The sequence below is a fragment of the Coturnix japonica genome, chromosome 25 (genome assembly GCF_054131305.1).
Source record: "Coturnix japonica strain WE chromosome 25, WE-NBRP24, whole genome shotgun sequence".
Classification (NCBI taxonomy): Eukaryota; Metazoa; Chordata; class Aves; order Galliformes; family Phasianidae; genus Coturnix; species Coturnix japonica.
In genome coordinates this window covers 8,056,287-8,075,195 of record NC_140687.1, presented here as the reverse complement: position 1 = coordinate 8,075,195, position 18,909 = coordinate 8,056,287, and the positions used below count along the sequence as shown (strand labels likewise).

At 49.0% G+C, this 18,909-nt stretch overlaps 2 protein-coding genes across 3 annotated transcripts; both read left to right on the top strand.

Annotated features, from left to right (window-relative positions):
* Positions 1–314: 314 nt before the first annotated feature.
* Positions 315–7,071, top strand: LOC146756914 (zinc finger CCCH domain-containing protein 11A-like). The gene is made up of 8 exons (XM_085523835.1): positions 315–489; positions 3,967–4,191; positions 4,426–4,542; positions 5,034–5,114; positions 5,335–5,445; positions 5,668–5,730; positions 5,971–6,054; positions 6,575–7,071. The coding sequence occupies exons 1-8, from the start codon at positions 315–317 to the stop codon at positions 7,069–7,071; spliced, it is 1,353 nt and encodes a 450-aa protein (XP_085379961.1).
* A 764-nt stretch (positions 7,072–7,835) lies between these two features.
* On the top strand, positions 7,836–9,723 carry LOC146756913 (zinc finger CCCH domain-containing protein 11A-like). Of its 2 annotated transcripts, XR_014937192.1 has the most exons (3): positions 7,836–8,440; positions 9,135–9,307; positions 9,476–9,723. XR_014937192.1 is itself a non-coding variant. In XM_085523880.1 (2 exons), exons 1-2 carry the CDS (start codon positions 9,041–9,043, stop codon positions 9,653–9,655), a joined length of 447 nt encoding a protein of 148 aa, XP_085380006.1. In that variant the 5' UTR covers positions 8,985–9,040; the 3' UTR covers positions 9,656–9,723. The 2 variants fall into 2 exon arrangements, 1 of the variants encoding a protein (XP_085380006.1); XM_085523880.1 differs by lacking the exon at positions 7,836–8,440 and having other exon boundaries at positions 8,985–9,307.
* Positions 9,724–18,909: the final 9,186 nt, after the last annotated feature.

The window sequence follows — 18,909 nt, the reverse complement described above, 5'->3', positions numbered from 1 at the left end:
ATAACCCCACAACCCCAAACCCCAATAACCCCATACCCCTATAACCCCATAACCCCATAGCCAACCCCATAACCCCATAAATAACCCCATAACCCCCACAACCCCATAAATAACCCGATAACCCAAAAGCCCATCACCTAATAGCCCCTATAACCCCATACCCCATTACCTGCTATCAGTCACCGCCGTCCCCGTGTCCCCGTGCTCTCGGTGCATACACAGAGCGATATGACGCCGGGGTGAGCGGGCAGAACCTCCTGGTGTGCGCGTTGTCCCGTGTGGCGCCGCACTGCGGACACACGTAGCGCCGCAGGATGGGGCACAGCACGCGGCCACGCGCGTCCTTCAGAGCGTGGCTGCTCCACACCGCGTGGGACTCCCCGTTACGGCGGCAGAACGGGCAGAACGGGGACGGGAAACGGGGGCGGGCTGATAAGGGGGGGCGGGCCGACAGGGGGCGCTGTGGTGGTGCGATAGTGGGTCGTGATAGTGAGAAGGAGGGCCTTGGTGGTGATAGGGGGGGACATGGTGATAAGGGGGGGTGGGGGGATGGGGGGGGTCCTGCTGATAAGGGAGGTCCTGCTGATGCTGTGCTGAGCCGTGGTGACACCGACACACCTGGGGACACACACAGACATGGTGGAACATGGCAAATGGCGACCAGGGATGGGGACACCCCCCCCCAGTATGGTGACCCCAGTGGCAATGACCCCAGGTGACCCCCATTATGTTGACCCCCCCCCATGACAGTGACCCCAGTAATGGTGAATCCCCCCAATATGGTGACACCCCCATGATGGCGACCCCAGTGACACTGACCCCAGGTGACCCCCCGGTCACATTGCCCCCCCCTGCCGTTGCCCCCCCCCCCCCCTCCCATTCCCATACCTGCCGTCCCGGTTTGGTCCGCTCGGTTCTGTCCCGTCCCGGCTCGGTCCGTTCCGTTCTGTCCTGTCCCAGTTTGGTCCGTTCCGTTCAGTCCGGTCCTATGGTTCCGTTCCCGCAGCAGAGCCCTCAGCAGGGCCGGCAGCCCCATGGAGTCGCACCACGGCTCCCATATAGGGCCGTGATCCCTTATAGGGCCCTGATCCCATAGGGGGCTCTGATCCCATATAGGGCTGTGCTCCCTTATAGGGCCGTGCTCCCCTATAGGGCCATGCTCCCTTATGGGGCCGTGATCCCTTATAGGGCCCTGATCCCATAGGGGGCTCTGATCCCATATAGGGATGTGCTCCCTTATAGGGCCGTGCTCCCCTATAGGGCCATGCTCCCTTATGGGGCCGTGCTCCTCTATAGGGCGCTGATCCCATATAGGGCCCTGATCCCATATAGGGCTGTGATCCCTTATAGGGCCATGCTTCCATAGCCGTCCATGCGCCCCTATAGGGCCGTGCTCCCGTTGCCGTCCGTGCTCCATTCCCCCCCCAGCCCTGTCCCCCACCTCCTTTATCCCCCGACCCCCCCCTTGATCCCCCCCCATTGGAGCCGCCTCGTCTGCCCTGTGGGGCGGCGGCGTCTGGGGCTGCTGCCGTGTGGGGTCGGTGGTGCTGCTGTGGGGTGGGGCTGGCACCGGGGGAGCGTTGGGTGGGGGGCACCTCATGGGGGCATGGGGGGGGCCCGGCGGGGGCTGATGGGCCCCTTTGGGGTCCCATTGTAAGAAGTTTGTAAACGTTTGTTCATTGTGTTGGGTGTCACAGTTTGTAAACGTTTGTTCATTGTGTGGGGTGTCACAGTTTGTCAATGTTTGGGGGGATGTTGCTGGGGGTGGGGGCTGTGCGGGAGCGGGGTCGAGCGGGCTGCCGGGTTCCTGGATAATCCCCCAGTGGTGGACATTCAGAACGATTCTGCACAGCCAATATGGTTTTGTCTTCTTATCTGGTTATGGAGTGTGACATTATAATGCACACTGGACAGAACTGGAATGCCACGAAGATTCTGTACAATAGTGTTACATTGAACTTGGAAAAGTTGTAACTCCATTGTGTACTGTGCTGTTATCTTGAACTTGAATGCACTGTTCTCTACAAGTTGACTAAGTGTTGCCATACAGCATTTCACAATTGTTAGGCAGATTGCTGTTGTGTGCTTTCAGGATTGTAGGCACTACAGCTGCATCACTTTGGTCTGTTATTATGACAGCTTAATTGTTTTTTGCATATGTTTAATGTTTGATTCATTTGCGGAATAGCCTTCAATGTGCAAATCACCTTTGGAGTAACAGGGAGTACGTGGGGGAACCTTTACAGGGGCTGGAGATGATAAAGAGGGGGGAGATGTTGGGTATTGGGCAGGTGGTGCCTGCGTGCACCACGGCTGGAGTCAGGGAGGTCACGGGTATCTGATAGGGGCGGTCACCTGCACCATTAAATAGGGTTTGTGGCATGGCATTAAACTGGTACTTTTGGCGTTACACACTGTGTGTTCTGGTTAGCATTTGGGCTGCTGTGCTAACAGATGTGTCTGGGGTTATCTTGTTTTAAAATGGAAGGGCTCGTAAGGAGCAGAGGGATGTGAGGTATTTCTAGTCCGCTTCATGCTCCCGATTCCAGAACCCTTCCAATTGTGAGGAGAACAGAAGTGCTGAGCTGTGTGCGTGTTCCACGGTGCAGAGTCCAGTGACAGTTGGTGCCCGGTGTCTGTGCCGAGCAGCATTGAGGTCTTTAGGAACGTAGGAATCTGCCAATCCGTTGTGAAGGTACTAAAGGTAAAAGGCAGCATTTCTATCAGTATTGGAGGAGGGAAGGAAACTTTGTCCTTAACTGCTGTTTTTGTTCCCTTTGTCATGCAGTCAGTCCAGCAACTAACTTGAGAGCCCGACTTCTCCTCTCTTTAGTTTAGATTTGGGAAAATTCCCTGAAAAAAAACATTTCTTTTTGGAAAATTCACTAGTGTCTGTGTGAGTAAAAGGTTCCAACCTTTATTGACTATCGGAAATGCTTAGCACAGAAAAGTGCAGCACTTTAATGAAAGAGTTCCGAATCACTTGAATTTGATCTTCTGTCTGTCCTGGTTGTAGGTTTTACTGCATTTGATACCTTAAAAAAAAAAACAAACAACAAAACAAACCTAAAATACCAAAATATTTGATTTTTACATCAGAAAAGAAAAAAAAAATGAACCAACCCAAACCCTTGTTGTGGCTGAGCAGAACGTGCTGCAGCTCCATGCAGTGCTGAGTTACCGTATTCAGGCACATGTGTGTGGATTTGTGTATTGATACGCACTGGCATGCTTTTGCTGTACAGGTAACAAAGACAGGGGAAGGTTTTAGTGTTTTCTTCATAGGTGAAGAAACCTTGAAGACCAGAAATTCCAACTTACAGAATTTGACATTGGCAAAGTGAGGAGGAAAATTCTTCCTACCCCGTTATTCTTAATTGACGGATTCAGTGTTGGTTCAGCCTACAGGAGAAGTGAACTGCAAGGCTTGGAAGATCGCTGTCTTTGCTGAGGTTGTCCAGGTGGGTGAGCTTGAAGACCTGCAGAGGTCAGACAAATGTGTTGGGGTTACTCACTGCTGTCACTCGTGGTGTTGAAGGAGGGGCTCCATTGGAGGGCTTGCAGCCGTGCAGCCCAGGGGCTCCGTGCTGAGTCAGGGTGATGTTACTAGAGTTTGACCAGTGTTGAGGAGGGCAATGTTTTGAAACAACTGCTCCTGAGAGACTGATTGAATGAAGAGAAGAAAGCTGGGAAGATGATAGATAGGAGCACAGCTCAAATTTATGTGCTTCTGATATTTCAGTTTTTTCTTGCATGCTCAGCTTCTTTTTGCTCCTGTGGCCTTTGCCTTGCAGATTGTTTTCCTGAATTTAAGCTTTTACTGGGTGAATGTTGTGTAGGGGGGATTTCCTTGTTCACCCAGTAGCCAGTTGGATGGGCAACTGGTGACTCAGCATTTATCTGTGTGGGTTTTCAGCCTTGCCTGCCATCTTTGTGCAGTGGTTGTAAGGTTAGGATCAAAGTTTTAAATTGATCCTTTTCTTCCTGTAGCTACGCTGCCAAGTCCACCAGAGTCTGCAGGTGACGATCTGAGGGCAGCTCAGATAACAGTGCAGCAGAGCAAGCTTTCCGTGCAATCCGATCCCTCTCCACAGTCGATGGAAGTGATGGAAGTGGAAAACTCAGAGAATGTCCCAAGCCCGACACATCCTCCCGTTGTCATCAATTCTGCAGATGATGACAAAGGTGATGGTGAGTGTGGTTGATTTCCCGGTTCTCTAGTAGTTACTCTATTCACTTAGGCTGCTTCTATGTGTTTACCAGGTAAGTGTAGCAGTTTAAATAAAGAACCCATCTGTAGTCACTTACATTTGTACTTAAGAATATTAACTGTGGGCTGAAGTGTATGAGCTACATAAATGTGGGAAATCTGATTGAATTCCTACTGCGTAACTGAAGAGGCTGATTTTTTCTTTCCTTGTACAGACCAGCTTTCTAAGGAAGGAGAAGAAATAAAAACACCTGTCCAGCAACCAGCTAAAGAAAACCATCATGGATTGCGGATCATTTCCATTAGGAAATCTAATGCTGATACAAAACAAGGTATTCCAGGATTAATCAGAAGCACTTGCCAATTAACTCCAAAGCAATGTATTGTACAAACACAACAGAACATAGGGTTGCTGAATGGACTCGGCTATTTCCATGATCTTGTTCCTACCTTGTAACTTCATGTGCCTTTCAGATTAGGAAGGTAAACTCCTTTGTTTAGAGCATTAGAGCACGACGAGGCCACAGCATGGAGTTTAAGTGCCTGTATGTGCATCTTTCCAACCAGTGGTGAAAGCCACATTTGCTGATAGAGGAATCTAATGTCATGTGGATGGGATAAAGTAAGGGATAAAGCCTACTTTTAATATCCAGAAGGATGAAAGGAGGGCAGCAGACAGACATCAGGTCCATGGTGCTCTTAGCTGTGGGGAGAGCTGACAGGGTTTGTTCTGCATGCTTCTGAGCAGGAGGCAGTTTGCAGAGCTGTGGTCCTCAGCGTGTGCCTCTGTCCTTCAGTCTCATTCACTGCTCTGTGTTCCCAGATGACAGTCTGAATTTTGGAATAAAAACACTTGAAGAGATCAAACTGAAGAAACAAAAGGATAAAACCAAACAACAAAGTGGTGAGTTCATATGCCCTACTTTGTTATCCTTCTGATAATACTCAGATAGCTGGCACTGTGTTGGGGAATAGAGCTGTGCAGTGGTTGTTGCACATTGGACAGTAGTGAGTAAGAAATGCGCTTTGGTCTTTGTGACGGTTCTGTCAGGTTTGCTTTTGTTGTTGGCAGTGGCTTTTCTTTTTCTTGTTGTAAACACTGTCTGTTTGTTCACTTGGATCAGAAGGGCCTTCAGGAGCTCCTGCTCATCTGCTCCAGTCTCAGACTGTTCCTGTGCCTAAGAAGGAGAATGTGCGGACACTGGTCAGAACTGTGACGCTGTCTGCAAAGCAGGGTAATGATGAGTACCTTTCTTTCCATTTGGTGGCTCCTAAGTGGAATGGATAAATTACAATTGGGACTTGCCCTGAGTGCATTACAGTTGCAATATTATTTTCTGTCAGGGCTGTCAAAGTGGTGTCTTTTGGGTGTCTTTGTTTTGGGTGGGAAATGGGCTCACAAGACAGTAATTCTGTTGGTTTCTGTCAAATAAGCACTTTGTTTTTCTTTGTTTTAGGGGAGAAGCCTGTGATTCGACTGAATATTGCTGATAAACCTGGAAAACAGGAATCCTCTGTAGGTAAGGGCTGCTTGTGAGCTGCTGTTTGGCTGCCTCCACGTAAATGGGAGGGCACTGCTGAAGCAGGAGGGAGGAAAGTGTGTCGTGGGTCTGTGATGACTCCATGTGGCACACAAGTGTAGCAGCTGAAAGGTGAATTTGAGAACATACACTTGGAGAAACCAAAGTTTGTGGTTGACTGTTGTAAAAATCTTTCTCCAAAGGAATTATCTTAGGAATGTTGTTGTTTTCTCTCTGTAGCTGATGTCAGTGGCCTTCCGCTGAAATGCAGCCTTGCAGAAAGGCTGGGGAAGAAGATCAAGATTGACAGAGCACCAAGGAGAGGTAAATGGTCATTGGTGTTTGCTGCACAGATTCTCTAGGCTTTCTGCTTGTTCTTTCCTGGGAGCGTTCTCTTTGCGTGCTTGCTGAAGTCTTCATCACTGGGATTTGAAGTTCCTTTCCCTGCCCCGTTTTGAAACGTGAACACAGAGCTGGCATTTATGCAGCATCCCTGGTTTGTTCCGTTCTGTAGTTCAAGGAATGAAGTCTCTGAAGGAGAGACAGGGACATACTTGTGCTCAGATAGATAATAACTAGGTATTGCACCTGCTTTCCCCTTTTTCCTTCTCATGAATTTAGACCACTTCCACAGAGCCCTAAATGTTAATTTGAAAGGGAAAAATGGGACTGGTTTTCAAAATATAGGACAGGTGGCTTAGAAGAGAAAACTGCAGAGTGAAGCTGTCCTGCGATGCGCTGCTGGGAACACTCATATTCTGTAATATTATGAAAAATCTGGAAACTTAAGCTCTCGTTGGACTCTCATTTAATCATTATGCTTCTCCTTTCTTGATGATGGCAGAGAAGGGTGCCAAGCCAGCAGGGGAGATCCATGTCAAAACTCTGGAAGAGATCCGTCTTGAGAGAGCGAATCAGCGAGGAGAAACCCCAGCTGCCCCCCAGGCAGAAGGGTGCTGTAAGGTGGAGGATCCCAGCTCCAGGGTGAGGCCTTCCCCTGCAGTTCACATCAAAACCTACTCGGAAGCCCTGGCTGAAAGGAAACACAAAGGACTGGAGGAAGAGAAGCAAAAAGTAGAAGAGCTTCTTACTGACAAGAGAGCTGAGGGTAAATGCAAGAACAAGAGAATTTTCCCTCCACCTGGGCCGGGTAAAGTGAAACTGGAAGAGCCACGGCGTAAAATCAAGCGATTGGAAGAAGTGCATATTAAAACCTTGGAAGAAATCAAGCAGGAAAAAGCCCTGCGGATGCAGCAGATCGCAAAGCCAGCAGGTAAGGAGGTGCTTCACTGTCTGCTCTGCCAAAGTGATTCCCCTGTCAAGCAAATGGAGTTTGCTTAGAATTGCCTGGGCTGTTTCTTACCAAATGCAAAGGCAGGAAGTGCCAGGATGTCCATCCATGTGTTTTTCCATTGAATCCGTGGTGTCTGCCTGCTTCATTCTGGAGAATTCATTCGCTGTGAGGTTTTGTAATTCAGTTTCTCCTGTATTTTCTTTCTGCCATGTTTTTGGTGTGGCATGTTCTGTGTGCTGATGCCAAGGTTGCCTTCATCTTTGGCGTGTGTTGCTTAGTTCGATATGTAAATGTATTTGTAAAGCAGGGATTGACTCCTCAACATGGGGGCCAACCTCTGTCAGAAAGGTCAGGGGGGTGAGTTATTCATTGGGGAGGTGAAAGGCTTTGTGATGAGACAGCATGTGAAGGAGGGAAGAGCTTGGATACTGTATGGACTGCGTGATGTCGCCTCTGTCTGTGCTTTGTTATTGAATGTGAGGAAATAAGCACATGGAGGAAACACTGGCACTCGGGTTTCTTTCTATGCTTGCTGTTGACCAAGTGATTTTCTTTTTCCTTGTTTTAAAGCACCTGGAAGAGAAGAGAAAAAGACTGTGGAATGGAGCAGGGCTGCTCCCAAAGCTGTCTCTGCACCCGCAGAGGTGAGTCCCTTCTGAAGATGGACACAGTAACTCAATTTCTTCACATGTTCTTGTGTCTCACTGCTCACCATGTGCCACCATCATGAGTGCATTCCTACCTTCCTGCCTTTGGTGAAGAGCTGCAGCCATGTTTCACAATCCTGATACTTTCAATGGCTTTCCCAGACAGCTTTGCACTCCTCAAACTCAGAATTGATCTGATTGTATCTGGCAGTGAGGCAGTAACCCTGCTGGCACCAGGTACAACTTGTGAGGTTAACGTGGGTGGCACTGGATACAAAAAGGCCACGACGGCTTCGTGTTCAGGGAAATCAGACTGTGGGTGGATGTTGTGTAGGGGAACAGGAATGACTTTCTGTTGCTCAAATAGAATGTGGTAGGTAACAACTCCAGTACTGCGCTGATTTAAACGAGCTTGCTTTGTTAATTGCACACGTTTGAAACAGTGTTTTCACAGCAAAGCATGGATCTTGTTATATGCAGGCATTTATGAAAGGGTCAGTGACCCAAGTGACAGGAATGTACTGTTCCAGGTGCAGCCGTTTTTGCAATATCTCCAATCTGATTTCCTTCATACACTCCCCCTGGTGTTTGTTCTGATTTTGCACTTACTTTATTTCTTTTTAGCCCTGGGATCAGAGTACACCAAATTCTAGAGCTCAAGCAAAGAGCCTTGAGGGGACAATAAAGGAGAAGCTGCAGCTGAGACAACCGGAGAAGCTGAAGAAGGAAGTGGCTGCTGTGCCGGCTACTGCTAAAGAAACAGTCAAAGGTAAAAGTGCAGAGCTTAGCAGTCCTGAATCCACCCTTCGTGGTCAGCTTATCAGCTTGCAAGGGCCTAAGTGAAATCTCAGCATGGTGGGCACCAGCATTGCCAGGGAAACCATCAGCCCAACCTCAGGAGCAGAGAAGTATGAATGAGTGTTGAGTGTGAGGTGGTCCTCGGAAGTAAAGGGACCTGAGTGCTCATGGTGGGTGCGTGCCTTTGCTTAGTGCTAGAAAAGGAAATGCTTATTTTCTTAGTTCACTTGTGTTCCTTCCAGCCAGACTTCAGCTTGAGAACGAGGGACAGACAGTGGCACTGAGCTGCAGACTTACCTGTGTGATAAACCCCTGGATGTATTTTGTGGGTCTGTTGTGGCTTGCACAGCGTCTGGTTGCACACTCTTGTCTGTAGCTCCTGCTTTTTCCTTTCTCTAGAGGGACCATGTATTGCTTTCTCCTGCTGTATGGCTGTTTCCCTTGTCTGGGTTATAATATGGTGTAGCTGTGCAGTTTCTTTGTTCCTTTGGTCAGACTGTTGGTATGCAGCACTTACTGTGGAAGATATTGCTGAGATTTGTGGAAAGAGCAATGTAATTTTGCTGGCCGGATGTATTTAACTGTGGAGAAGAGCTGTGGGAATGACAGGACAACCTGGACTCCTCTCAAGGCACAATTGTACCAGCTCTCTCTTCTTCCTGTAGCCAAGGGCAACGTTTGTGTGAAGCCTTGGGATGGCAAAGCCAGCAGCCCCACGAAGCGAGCAAGGAAGCGGAAGGCTGCTGAGATCTCTCCCTCTGCTGTGGCAGCTGTGAATCCTCGGAGAAGCACTGAAGAAGAGGAGCCTCCAGCTAAAAAGGCTAAAATAGCAGCTTTGGTAAGGAGGGGAGGAAGCGTCAGTGCTGTCCTGGTCAGGCTTACTGTTAACGTCCTTCAGGAGCCCCTTGGCCTCCATGTTGGGTTAAGGCTCAGCAGTGCTGAAGGAGAAGTGCTGCAGAGGAAGGATCTCCTGAGCAATCATTGACTTTGTCTTCCTTCTTCCCAGACTGCTGCTCCAGCCCTGCCGGAGGTCAGCCTGCTCACCAAGGCTGTAGAAGTTGACCTTGAAAAGTTCATCTCGGAATTCTTAGAGGAAATGGAAGGACAATATGACTTGGAGCTGGAGAAGGATGTGGATGAACTCCATCTTGAACTTTCCGAGATGATTGACAGTATAACTGAGTAGTCTTATAGTATATATATATATATATATAAATAAATATTTTAAAAGGCTTCACAATGAGTCTTAAAGCACAGCTGAACTGGTAAAAGATTGGCAGACTACATTCCATTGTCCTGAGTTTTCCTGTGGGTCAGAGTTGAGGTCCTGTGCATCCATTCCCTGCTCCTGGTTGGCTCCTTTCAGCAGCAAGAGGACAAAGCAGTTCTGTGACAGCCCAGAAGGACGTCCATCTGTGTGCTGCAGTGCCTGGCAATTGATCTCCTGATTCAGTGACGCTCCGAAGGCTTCAGCCTCAAGCTCCTTCCTTCCTCCTCCCTTGGCCATGCTCAGCGTTGGGTGCAGCTGGAAGCTTCTTCAGTGCTCCCATTTCTTGGGTAGTCCCTATGTCTAGCTTGGAGTTCTGCCAGCTCTTGAGTTTTGTTGGTGTATGCTTTTGTTTTTGACTTGAATCCTTTAAGGCAACTTAATGACAGTGTGGGGGTGGGAGGGAGCAGAATTATTCTGGTGTTTTGGACCAAATGTGCCACCAATGATGGGGGCTGCCCCCTGCCTTCCACTTATCAGCAGTGATGCAGCAGCAGTGTGAGAAGCGGGAGCTGCACGCCGCAGCTGCGTTATTCCCCCCTTTCCCTTTTTCTGGACCTCCAGTGCTGTTTGCTGGCAGAGCTTGATGCTGTGCTGATGATTTCTGGAAGCCAACACGTGTGCGCTTCGCTTGTCTCAGTTCAGTGTGCAGCCATCCCAGCCCTGCTGTTGGCACAGTGCAGCCCTGGCCCTGCTGGAGGACGTCGTGGTGACTCTGTGCTTCAGCAGGGTATTGAGTGGTTTTCTGCTGCCTCTGGGTGGGACTGTGCCCATGTCATGTCTGCCATTGTTACTGTAAATATTTTATCCTTTCCTTTTGTATTTGCCTTCTATTTAAGATATTGTATGAATGCAGACAGGCTCCTCTGTTTGTGCCAGCGGCTCTCAGCTGTGTTTTTAAATAAACCTGGCACAGGACAGCAGTGCTGTACGTCTGCCTGCAGCTCATGGAGGGAGCAGGAGGGGAGCCAGGAGTGCTGCTCCAACAACATCCTGGTGCTGCTGCCACCAGGGTTACTGCTGTGCTGCTGTTATGAGCTCCATGGAAGAGATGAGCTCCAGCACTGCCTCCTCTCACTTATTTGGTTCTGAAGCCTTCAGTTGCTATTGGCCGTGGCACATTCCATGCAGTGTGAATCTCTCTAACAGACATAACTGTATAGGTGGAATTATGGGGGCTGGGAGGGAGGACACAGTGCTGCTGAGAGCAGGGCCAGGCAGCCCAGCATGCTCAGCACCACAGCCAGGTGAGGCTGGCAGTTCAGTTACAGTCTTTGCACTCCCTGTGCTATCTGCACCGCTTTGGCATGAAGACATGACTGGAAAGTTCATCCAGTATTGAGCTGAGCTGTGCTTCCCCCCCATAACCCACAGTGCTGCCACAGCCACATTCTGAGGGCAGACACCCAGCTTCCATAACCAACCATGCACTGAGGCTGAGCTGCCCACACCCCACATCCCAACCTGCTCCTCTACAAAACATCTCCGCTTTATTCCATACAAATCCCAGAGCATCCCACTCTTCCCATCCTGCAGCGGGGAGCGGAGACAGCCACAGCTCCCCATGTCCCATCGCATCCCACTCCAGCTGCACTGTGGTCCTCAGTGCTGCAGCAGCCAGCTGTAGGGTCCACCGCGGGTCCTCAGTTCGGTGGGTGTCCCCATCTCAGCCATTGTGTCATGCTCCAGCACCACAACACGGTCTGCCTTCTCCAGCATCCGGGGTTGATGGCTGATGAGCAGCATTGACTGGTCCCCCCTGTTGGGCATTGGGTAGGTTTGTGGCGTGGCATTAAACTGGTACATTCGGTGTTACACACTGTGTGTGAGTCCCGTCTGATCCCATGTGTGGAGGCACGGTACTTTCACACAGCAGCCTTGATTTGTCGCCGGATCGGGAGGTGACAGCCTTCATGTTAGAAATGTGGACAAATGCTTCTGTTGTCTGAACTGTCTCTTGGCCCTCAGCACAATGGTGCGCTGCCTTTCCAACCCTTCACAGCACTGCTAGGTGCCAAGTGCTGTGCTTTAAGTCTGTTGTACGATGAGTGGCAGCAGAGACTTTCCAAGTGAAATGCTTCATGCTGTAGATAAACAACAACAACAAATACAGCTGGGTTAATGTGGTTGTCTTCCTGTGGCATATTAGTTGAAGCAAAAAAGAAAATCCCCATCCCTTCTTGCTGGTGCTCTTGGCCACCCCCAGGAAGGGCTGAAAAGCTCTTCCAGCTCCTTTCCCTTGAGCCTTTGATGCAGAGGGTCCCCACAGATTCCATTCCAAGATCTCCCTAAGCCTTCCTGTTTCCTACAGCTGTAGGCACTGATCCTAAAACAGCTGGGCTCTGTTTCCAGCCTGTGGGACCCCAGGAGTTCCTCACACCATCTTCTGCAAAGACAGAGCTGCCCACAGTCCCCCACAGCCACTCTTCCCACTACATACGTCAGGGTGCGGATGCAGTGCGCTGAGTCCCGGATATCCCACACTTTGATGTACAACGTGGACACGATGAACTCCAACCCCGTGTGGCTGCAGTACTTGATGGAAACGACATTATTTGGGTGACCCTTGAGGGAAGCAATTTCCTGACCCGTCACCAAGTTCCACATCTTACAGCTCCGGTCTGTAGGAAGAAGAACGTGCCTGAGAGAGTTGGGCTGGGGAGTTCATCCGTGGCGTGGAGGCACCGACTCCTTCCCAAGCGCTGCCTCCCACCACCCACAGCTCCTCTCCAGGGCAATGGAGCCAGCCTGCTCCAGCACCTGGACATCAGAAGGCAGGGACAGGGGAGCAGCCCAGAAGGAGCCATCCCTGCCATGCACCCCAATTCCCCACGCCAGCCTGGGGAGATCTATGAGAATAACGCATAAAAAGCCAGCAGCCCCCACACCTGTTCTGTCCAACCTATACCTTTTTAGGCAGTGAAAAGCAGTTCATCGGTGGCATCCAGGCAGAGCACAGGCTTGGTGTGTCCTTCTGCCACAGAGACGCACTGCAGTGGGGCTGTCCGGGCATTCTTGGTGCCACCCACTGGATTAATGATGCCCCCTGCATGGGAAAGAAAGAAGGTGGGGTAGGTATGTGGAAAGGCACAGCACTGTAAGGTCCTACAGGCATGGGAAAGCACGAGCTGCCTCACCCCCAAGCATCTTCCACTTCCTGGTAGGGCAATGGGCCCCTCCATCTGAACTCAGGCATATCTGAGCAATCATCTTCATGGAAAACCTTGGCATCTCCCCACTAGCAGCCCCTGCCTAACGGCTCTGCCCAGGTGACACAGACTGTGAGACGTGATGCTCACGGCCTCTGCTCTGAGCCAGGAAACTCAGCTCATTGGACCCCAGCTCAGTTGAGGACAAACTGCAATTTCTCCATGTGAAGCTCTGCCAGGAACGCTTCATTAGACCTATTTCATGGCAGTTCCTTCAAGCTGCCAGCCAGCCTGTGGTTGGCAAAGTTTGGAAACGGAGCTGTACTCCTTTTAAAACCAACAGGATGACAGGGGGCAGCACTGGCATTTGCACCCAGCAGCCTGTCCCCGATGCTGGCTCAGAGGATCCATCCTCACCAAACCTTCTTCCAAGGGACGCCCTGCAGGCACCTCATCCCTCCGGCCACAGCATCTGCCAATCACTTCCACATCAGAGTGTTCAGAACACTGAGGTCCAGCAGCCCCACTGCTGCAGTCCTGAGCTATGTGGACACCAGCAGCTCTTTCCTGCTGGCATTCCAAGCGCCGCCTGGGGCTCTGAGCTATGCTAAATCTTTTTCTATGAGTAGGCAAAACAAGGCAGGAGGCTGGAGAAGGGCAGGCCCAGGGCTGCATGAGGTCTGCATTAGTCAGGAGGGTGAAGGGAAGCTCATTAATTCGGGTTTCGAAGTCACACGCGTGCGATCTCCTTCTCAATTAGCAGCTTTGCTCACACATTCAGCAGCTCTCCTCTGACCCCTAGTGTTGCTACTGGTCTCGAAGTGACACCGAGACCAAAGGGAAATCCCGGCTCCCCAGGGTGAGATGCGATCAGAGCAAACAGCTCAAGGCGACAAAGCACACACGCGTCTGGCGCCGTGTATCCAGTGGTTGCTGAGAGCAGAGCACCCATCAGCACCAGAGGTGCTCCTAAAGGGCAATGAGAAGGTTGTCCTTGCACTGGGACAAACTCAGGAGCACATTCACCCCGAGGCTGAGCTCTGCACAGCAGTGACTTGGCTTCTGGGGCAGAGAACTCTGCTCATACAGGACCCAGCACTGCAGAGATATAGCCAAGAGTGGGGAACACCTGCACGTATTTCCCTGGAAGATGCTTGCAAGAAAAACACACTGACAGTGCCCAGTGTTGCTCACCCCAGCATTACAGTCCTGCTGGAGAGCCAGGGATGGGACAGGACATGCTGACAAGAAATGACACAGAGTGTGTGATGAGGACCTCAATCTGCTTATTATGTGGATAATGCGGAGAGGTCTGGCTGACGGAGCTTCTCACTGTGTGAGTCGGTCAGCATTAGAGAAAGCCAGCATGGAGTTCTGTGAGCTTTTGCAGGGGACAAATAGGCGCAGAAGCTGCTACCCACCTTTGGTACTCTTAGAAAGTTAACTGAGAGAATTGGAAGGGAGACCATCAGCTGACCAAATGGACACCAATAGGTCAGGTCCTGATCAGACCCGACGGAGGGCCATGGCTCCCAGACCCTATGTCACTCCTTGTCAAGGGCAGGAAACACGTTTGTGTCGGGACCCCAAGTGGGCCCTGCTGGCTGCCGGCACGTTGGGTTAAGCCGGCACCAAACGACGAGCCATCCTGTGCACCGTGAGGATCTGAACATCTCAGCACCAGTTTTGGCCAACAACTCCTTGGTTAATGTCTCCAGTGCAGCCAGTGATTTGACGTCAGCACTGGGCAGCGGCTGCTGGTAACGGCACATGAGACAGCGTTGCTCCCAATGTGCCTGAAGGTCCGAACTGGGAATCCAGCCTTCATGCCGGACTGATAGTTCGTGAGCGGGTGTCATGGTTTTGTAATTTTGTAATTTTGCTATCAGTATTCCACATCATAACATCATGTAAAGTATGGATACTTCTGTTGAATGTGCAGTCCACAGAAGAAGACTACATATCCCAGAGAACAACAGGAGTGACAATAAGTCACGGGACCAGGACTCTATATAATCTCGTTCCCAGGCTGGAGTGCCCTCCTTCTTCTCTCGAACTTCTCGGAGAGTGGGAAGCGTTCCAGCCGTGTCGCCTAGAGTTCACAGTAGGCCTCTCGGTTTTCGGAGACTCTCTCTCTCTCTGTTTCGTTCGATTTTGTTAGCCTTAATTATATTATATTGTGTTATCTTGTATTTCGATATCATATTTAGTAAAATAAGTTTTTCCTCCTTAGATTGTCGCTGTTTTATCCCACTCCCCTTTTCCCCCTCCTTTCCAGGCCCCGGGGGGGGGGGCGTGGGGTGGCTTCCCCTGTCACGGGCATAGGTAAATCTAAGTAACCCGTGACAGATTTTTGGTGGAGGATGCGGGCATAGAGCTTTTTAGCTTTTAGAACAACTCTCTCTTTGCTCTTAAAGAGCTTCGTTACGGGAGTGTTGGGAGTGTTATCTTTCCGTAGCTGCTGTGTGGAGCCCCACACGACAGGTTGCAGAGGCCACTGAAGGTAAGGGAGAATCAAGTCAGTTTGCAGAGGTAAAAGCTGTCCAGCTGGCCTTAGATGTTGCTGAACGGGAGAGGTGGCCAATGCTGTATCTTTATACTGACTCATGGATGGTGGCAAATGCCTTATGGGGGTGGTTACAGCGGTGGGAACAAAATAACTGGCAACGGAGGGGAAAATCTGTTTGGGCCGCTGAATTATGGAAGGACATTGCTTCCCGAACAAAGAATATGGTTGTAAAGGTGCGTCATGTGGATGCACATGTGCCCAAAAGTCGGGCTACTGAAGAACAACAAAACAACCATCAGGTAGATAAAGCTGCTAGAATTGAGGTGGCTCAAATCGACTTGGATTGGCAGAATAAGGGCGAATTATTTCTAGCTCGATGGGCTCATGAGACCTCAGGCCATCAAGGAAGAGACGCAACATATAAGTGGGCCAGAGACCGAGGGGTGGACTTAACCATGGACGCTATTGCGCAGGTTATTAATGATTGTGAAACATGTGCCATAATTAAACAAGCCAGAAGGATGAAACCTCTCTGGGAGGAAGGGCGATGGCAAAAGTATAAATATGGGGAGGCGTGGCAGGTTGATTATATCACCTTGCCACGATCTCGCAGTGGTAAGTGTTATGTACTCACTATGGTAGAGGCAACCACTGGGTGGCTTGAAACATACGCAGTACCCCATGCAACTGCTCGAAACACCATATTAGGTCTTGAGAAACAAGTCCTGTGGCGACATGGTACCCCAGAAAGAATTGAATCTGATAATGGGACACATTTCAAAAATTCTCTTATAAATACTTGGGCCAAAGATCATGGCATTGAGTGGATTTATCATATTCCCTACCATGCACCAGCTTCTGGTAAAATTGAACGATATAATGGGTTGTTGAAAACTATGTTGAAAGCAATGGGTGGTGGAACATTTAAGCACTGGGAGAAGAATCTGGCAGAAGCCACTTGGCTGGTCAATACTAGAGGATCTGTCAATCGTGATGGTCCTAGTCAATCTAGCCCCCTACACACTGTAGAAGGAGATAAGGTCCCTGTTATACATGTAAAGAACATGTTGGGAAAAGCTGTTTGGGTCCTTCCAGCTTCTGGAAAGGGCAAACCTATCCGTGGAACTGTCTTTTCCCAGGGACCTGGGTGCACTTGGTGGGTAATGCAGAAGGATGGGGATGTTCAATGTGTGCCACAAGGGAATTTGATGCTGGGGGAGTGCAGTCAATAATTTTATGTATCTATATATATATATATATATATGTTTGCATGTGTAGTGTATTTTAGTTATTATAGTTGTACATTTAGTTATGTTACATGCAATTCTACTATTTAGCTATCACAATTTTACATATGTGTATATATATGTATATATATGTATATATTAACCATGATGTAATAATGTAGAATAAGGGGTGGAATGTCATGGTTTTGTAATTTTGTAATTTTGCTATCAGTATTCCACATCATAACATCATGTCAAGTATGGATACTTCTGTTGAATGTGCAGTCCACAGAAGAAGACTACATATCCCAGAGAACAACAGGAGTGACAGTAAGTCACGGGACCAGGACTCTATATAATCTCGTTCCCAGGCTGGAGTGCCCTCCTTCTTCTCTCGAACTTCTCGGAGAGTGGGAAGCATTCCAGCCGTGTCGCCTAGAGTTCACAGTAGGCCTCTCGGTTTTCGGAGACTCTCTCTCTCTCTGTTTCGTTCGATTTTGTTAGCCTTAATTATATTATATTGTGTTATCTTGTATTTCGATATCATATTTAGTAAAATAAGTTTTTCCTCCTTAGATTGTCGCTGTTTTATCCCACTCCCCTTTTCCCCCTCCTTTCCAGGCCCCAGGGGGGGGGGGCGTGGGGTGGCTTCCCCTGTCACGGGCATAGGTAAATCTAAGTAACCCGTGACAGCGGGGGAGACCTTGTTCCTGGATAGTCCCCCAGTGGTGGACATTCAGAACGATTCTGCACAGCCAATATGTTTTTGTCTTCTTATTTGGTTATGGAGTGTGACATTATAATGCACACTGGACAGAACTGGATTGCCATGAAGATTCTGTACAATAGTGTTACATTGAACTTGGAGAAGTTGTAACTCCATTGTGTATTGTGCTGTTATCTTGAACTTGAATGCACCGTTCTCTACAAGTTGACTAAGTGTTGCCATACAGCATTTCACAATTTTTAGGCAGATTGCTGTTGTGTGCTTTCAGGTTTGTAGTCACTGCAGCTGCATCTCTTTGGTATGTTATTATGACAGTTTCATTGTTTTTCGCATATGTTTAATGTTTGATTCATTTGCGGAATAGCCTTCAATGTGCAAATCACCTTTGGGGTAACAGGGAGTATGCAGGGGAACCTTTACAGGGGCTGCAGATAATAAAGAGGGGGGAGATGTTGGGTATTGGGCAGGTGGTGCCTGCATGCACCAGCAGTGGAGTCTTGGAGGTCATGGGTATCTGATAGGGGTGGTCACCTGTACCACTATATAGGGTTTGTGGCGCGGCATTAAACTGGTACTTTCAGCGTTACACACTGTGTGTTCTGGTTAGCATTTGGGCTGCTGTGCTAACAGATGTGTCTGGGCTTATCTTGTTTTAAAATGGATGGGCTCGTAAGGAGCAGAGGGATGTGAGGTATTTCTAGTCCGCTTCATGCTCCCGATTCCAGAACCCTTCCAATTGTGAGGAAACAGAAGTGCTGAGCTGTGTGCGTGTTCCATGGTGCAGAGTCCAGTGACAGTTGGTGCCCGGCGTCTGTGCGGGGCAGCACCGAGGTTGTTAGAAGCATAGGAATCTGCCAGAGAGGAATCTGATGTGAAGGTACTAAAGGTAAAAGGCAGCATTTCTATCAGTACTGGAGGAGGGTAGGAAACTTTGTCCTTAAGTGCTGTTTTTGTTCCCTTTGTCATGCAGTCAATCCAGCAACTAACTTGAGAACCCGACTTCTCCTCTCTTTAGTTTAGATTTGGGGAAATTCCCTGGGAAAAAAAAAAAAAAAAAAAAAAAAAAAATCCTCGAAAATTCACTAGTGTCTGTGTGAGTAAAAGGTTCCAACCTTTATTGACTATCGGAAATGCTTAGCTCAGAAATGTGCAGCACTTTAATGAAAGAGTTCTGAATCACTTGAATTTGATCTTCTGTCTGGCCTGGTTGCAGGTTTTACTGCATTTGGTACCTTAAAAAATACAACAACAAAACACATCTAAAATATCAAAATATTTGATTTTTACATCAGAAAAGAAAAAAAAAAATGAACCAACCCAAGCCCTTATTGTGGCTGAGCAGAACTTGCTGCAGCTCCATGCAGTGCTGAGTTACAGTATACAGGCACATGTGTGTGGATTTGTGTATTGATACGCACTGGCATGCTTTTGCTGTACAGGTAATAAAGACGGAGGATGGTTTTTGTGGATTCTTCAAAGGTGAAGAATCCTTGAAGACCAGAAATTCCAACTTACAGAATTTGACATAGGCAAAGTGAGGAGGAAAATTCTTCCTAACCTGT

Excerpts from the sequence above, each read along its gene's own strand:
- LOC146756913 (XM_085523880.1), top strand. The coding sequence starts at position 9,041 with ATGTATTTAACTGTGGAGAAGAGCTGTGGGAATGACAGGACAACCTGG. Across the intron at positions 9,308-9,475 it reads AGGCTAAAATAGCAGCTTTG|ACTGCTGCTCCAGCCCTGCC; the intron begins GTAAGGAGGGGA and ends CCTTCTTCCCAG.
- LOC146756914 (XM_085523835.1), top strand. The coding sequence starts at position 315 with ATGGGGCACAGCACGCGGCCACGCGCGTCCTTCAGAGCGTGGCTGCTC. Across the intron at positions 490-3,966 it reads TGCGATAGTGGGTCGTGATA|AAATTGATCCTTTTCTTCCT; the intron begins GTGAGAAGGAGG and ends GATCAAAGTTTT. Across the intron at positions 5,446-5,667 it reads GACGCTGTCTGCAAAGCAGG|GGGAGAAGCCTGTGATTCGA; the intron begins GTAATGATGAGT and ends TCTTTGTTTTAG.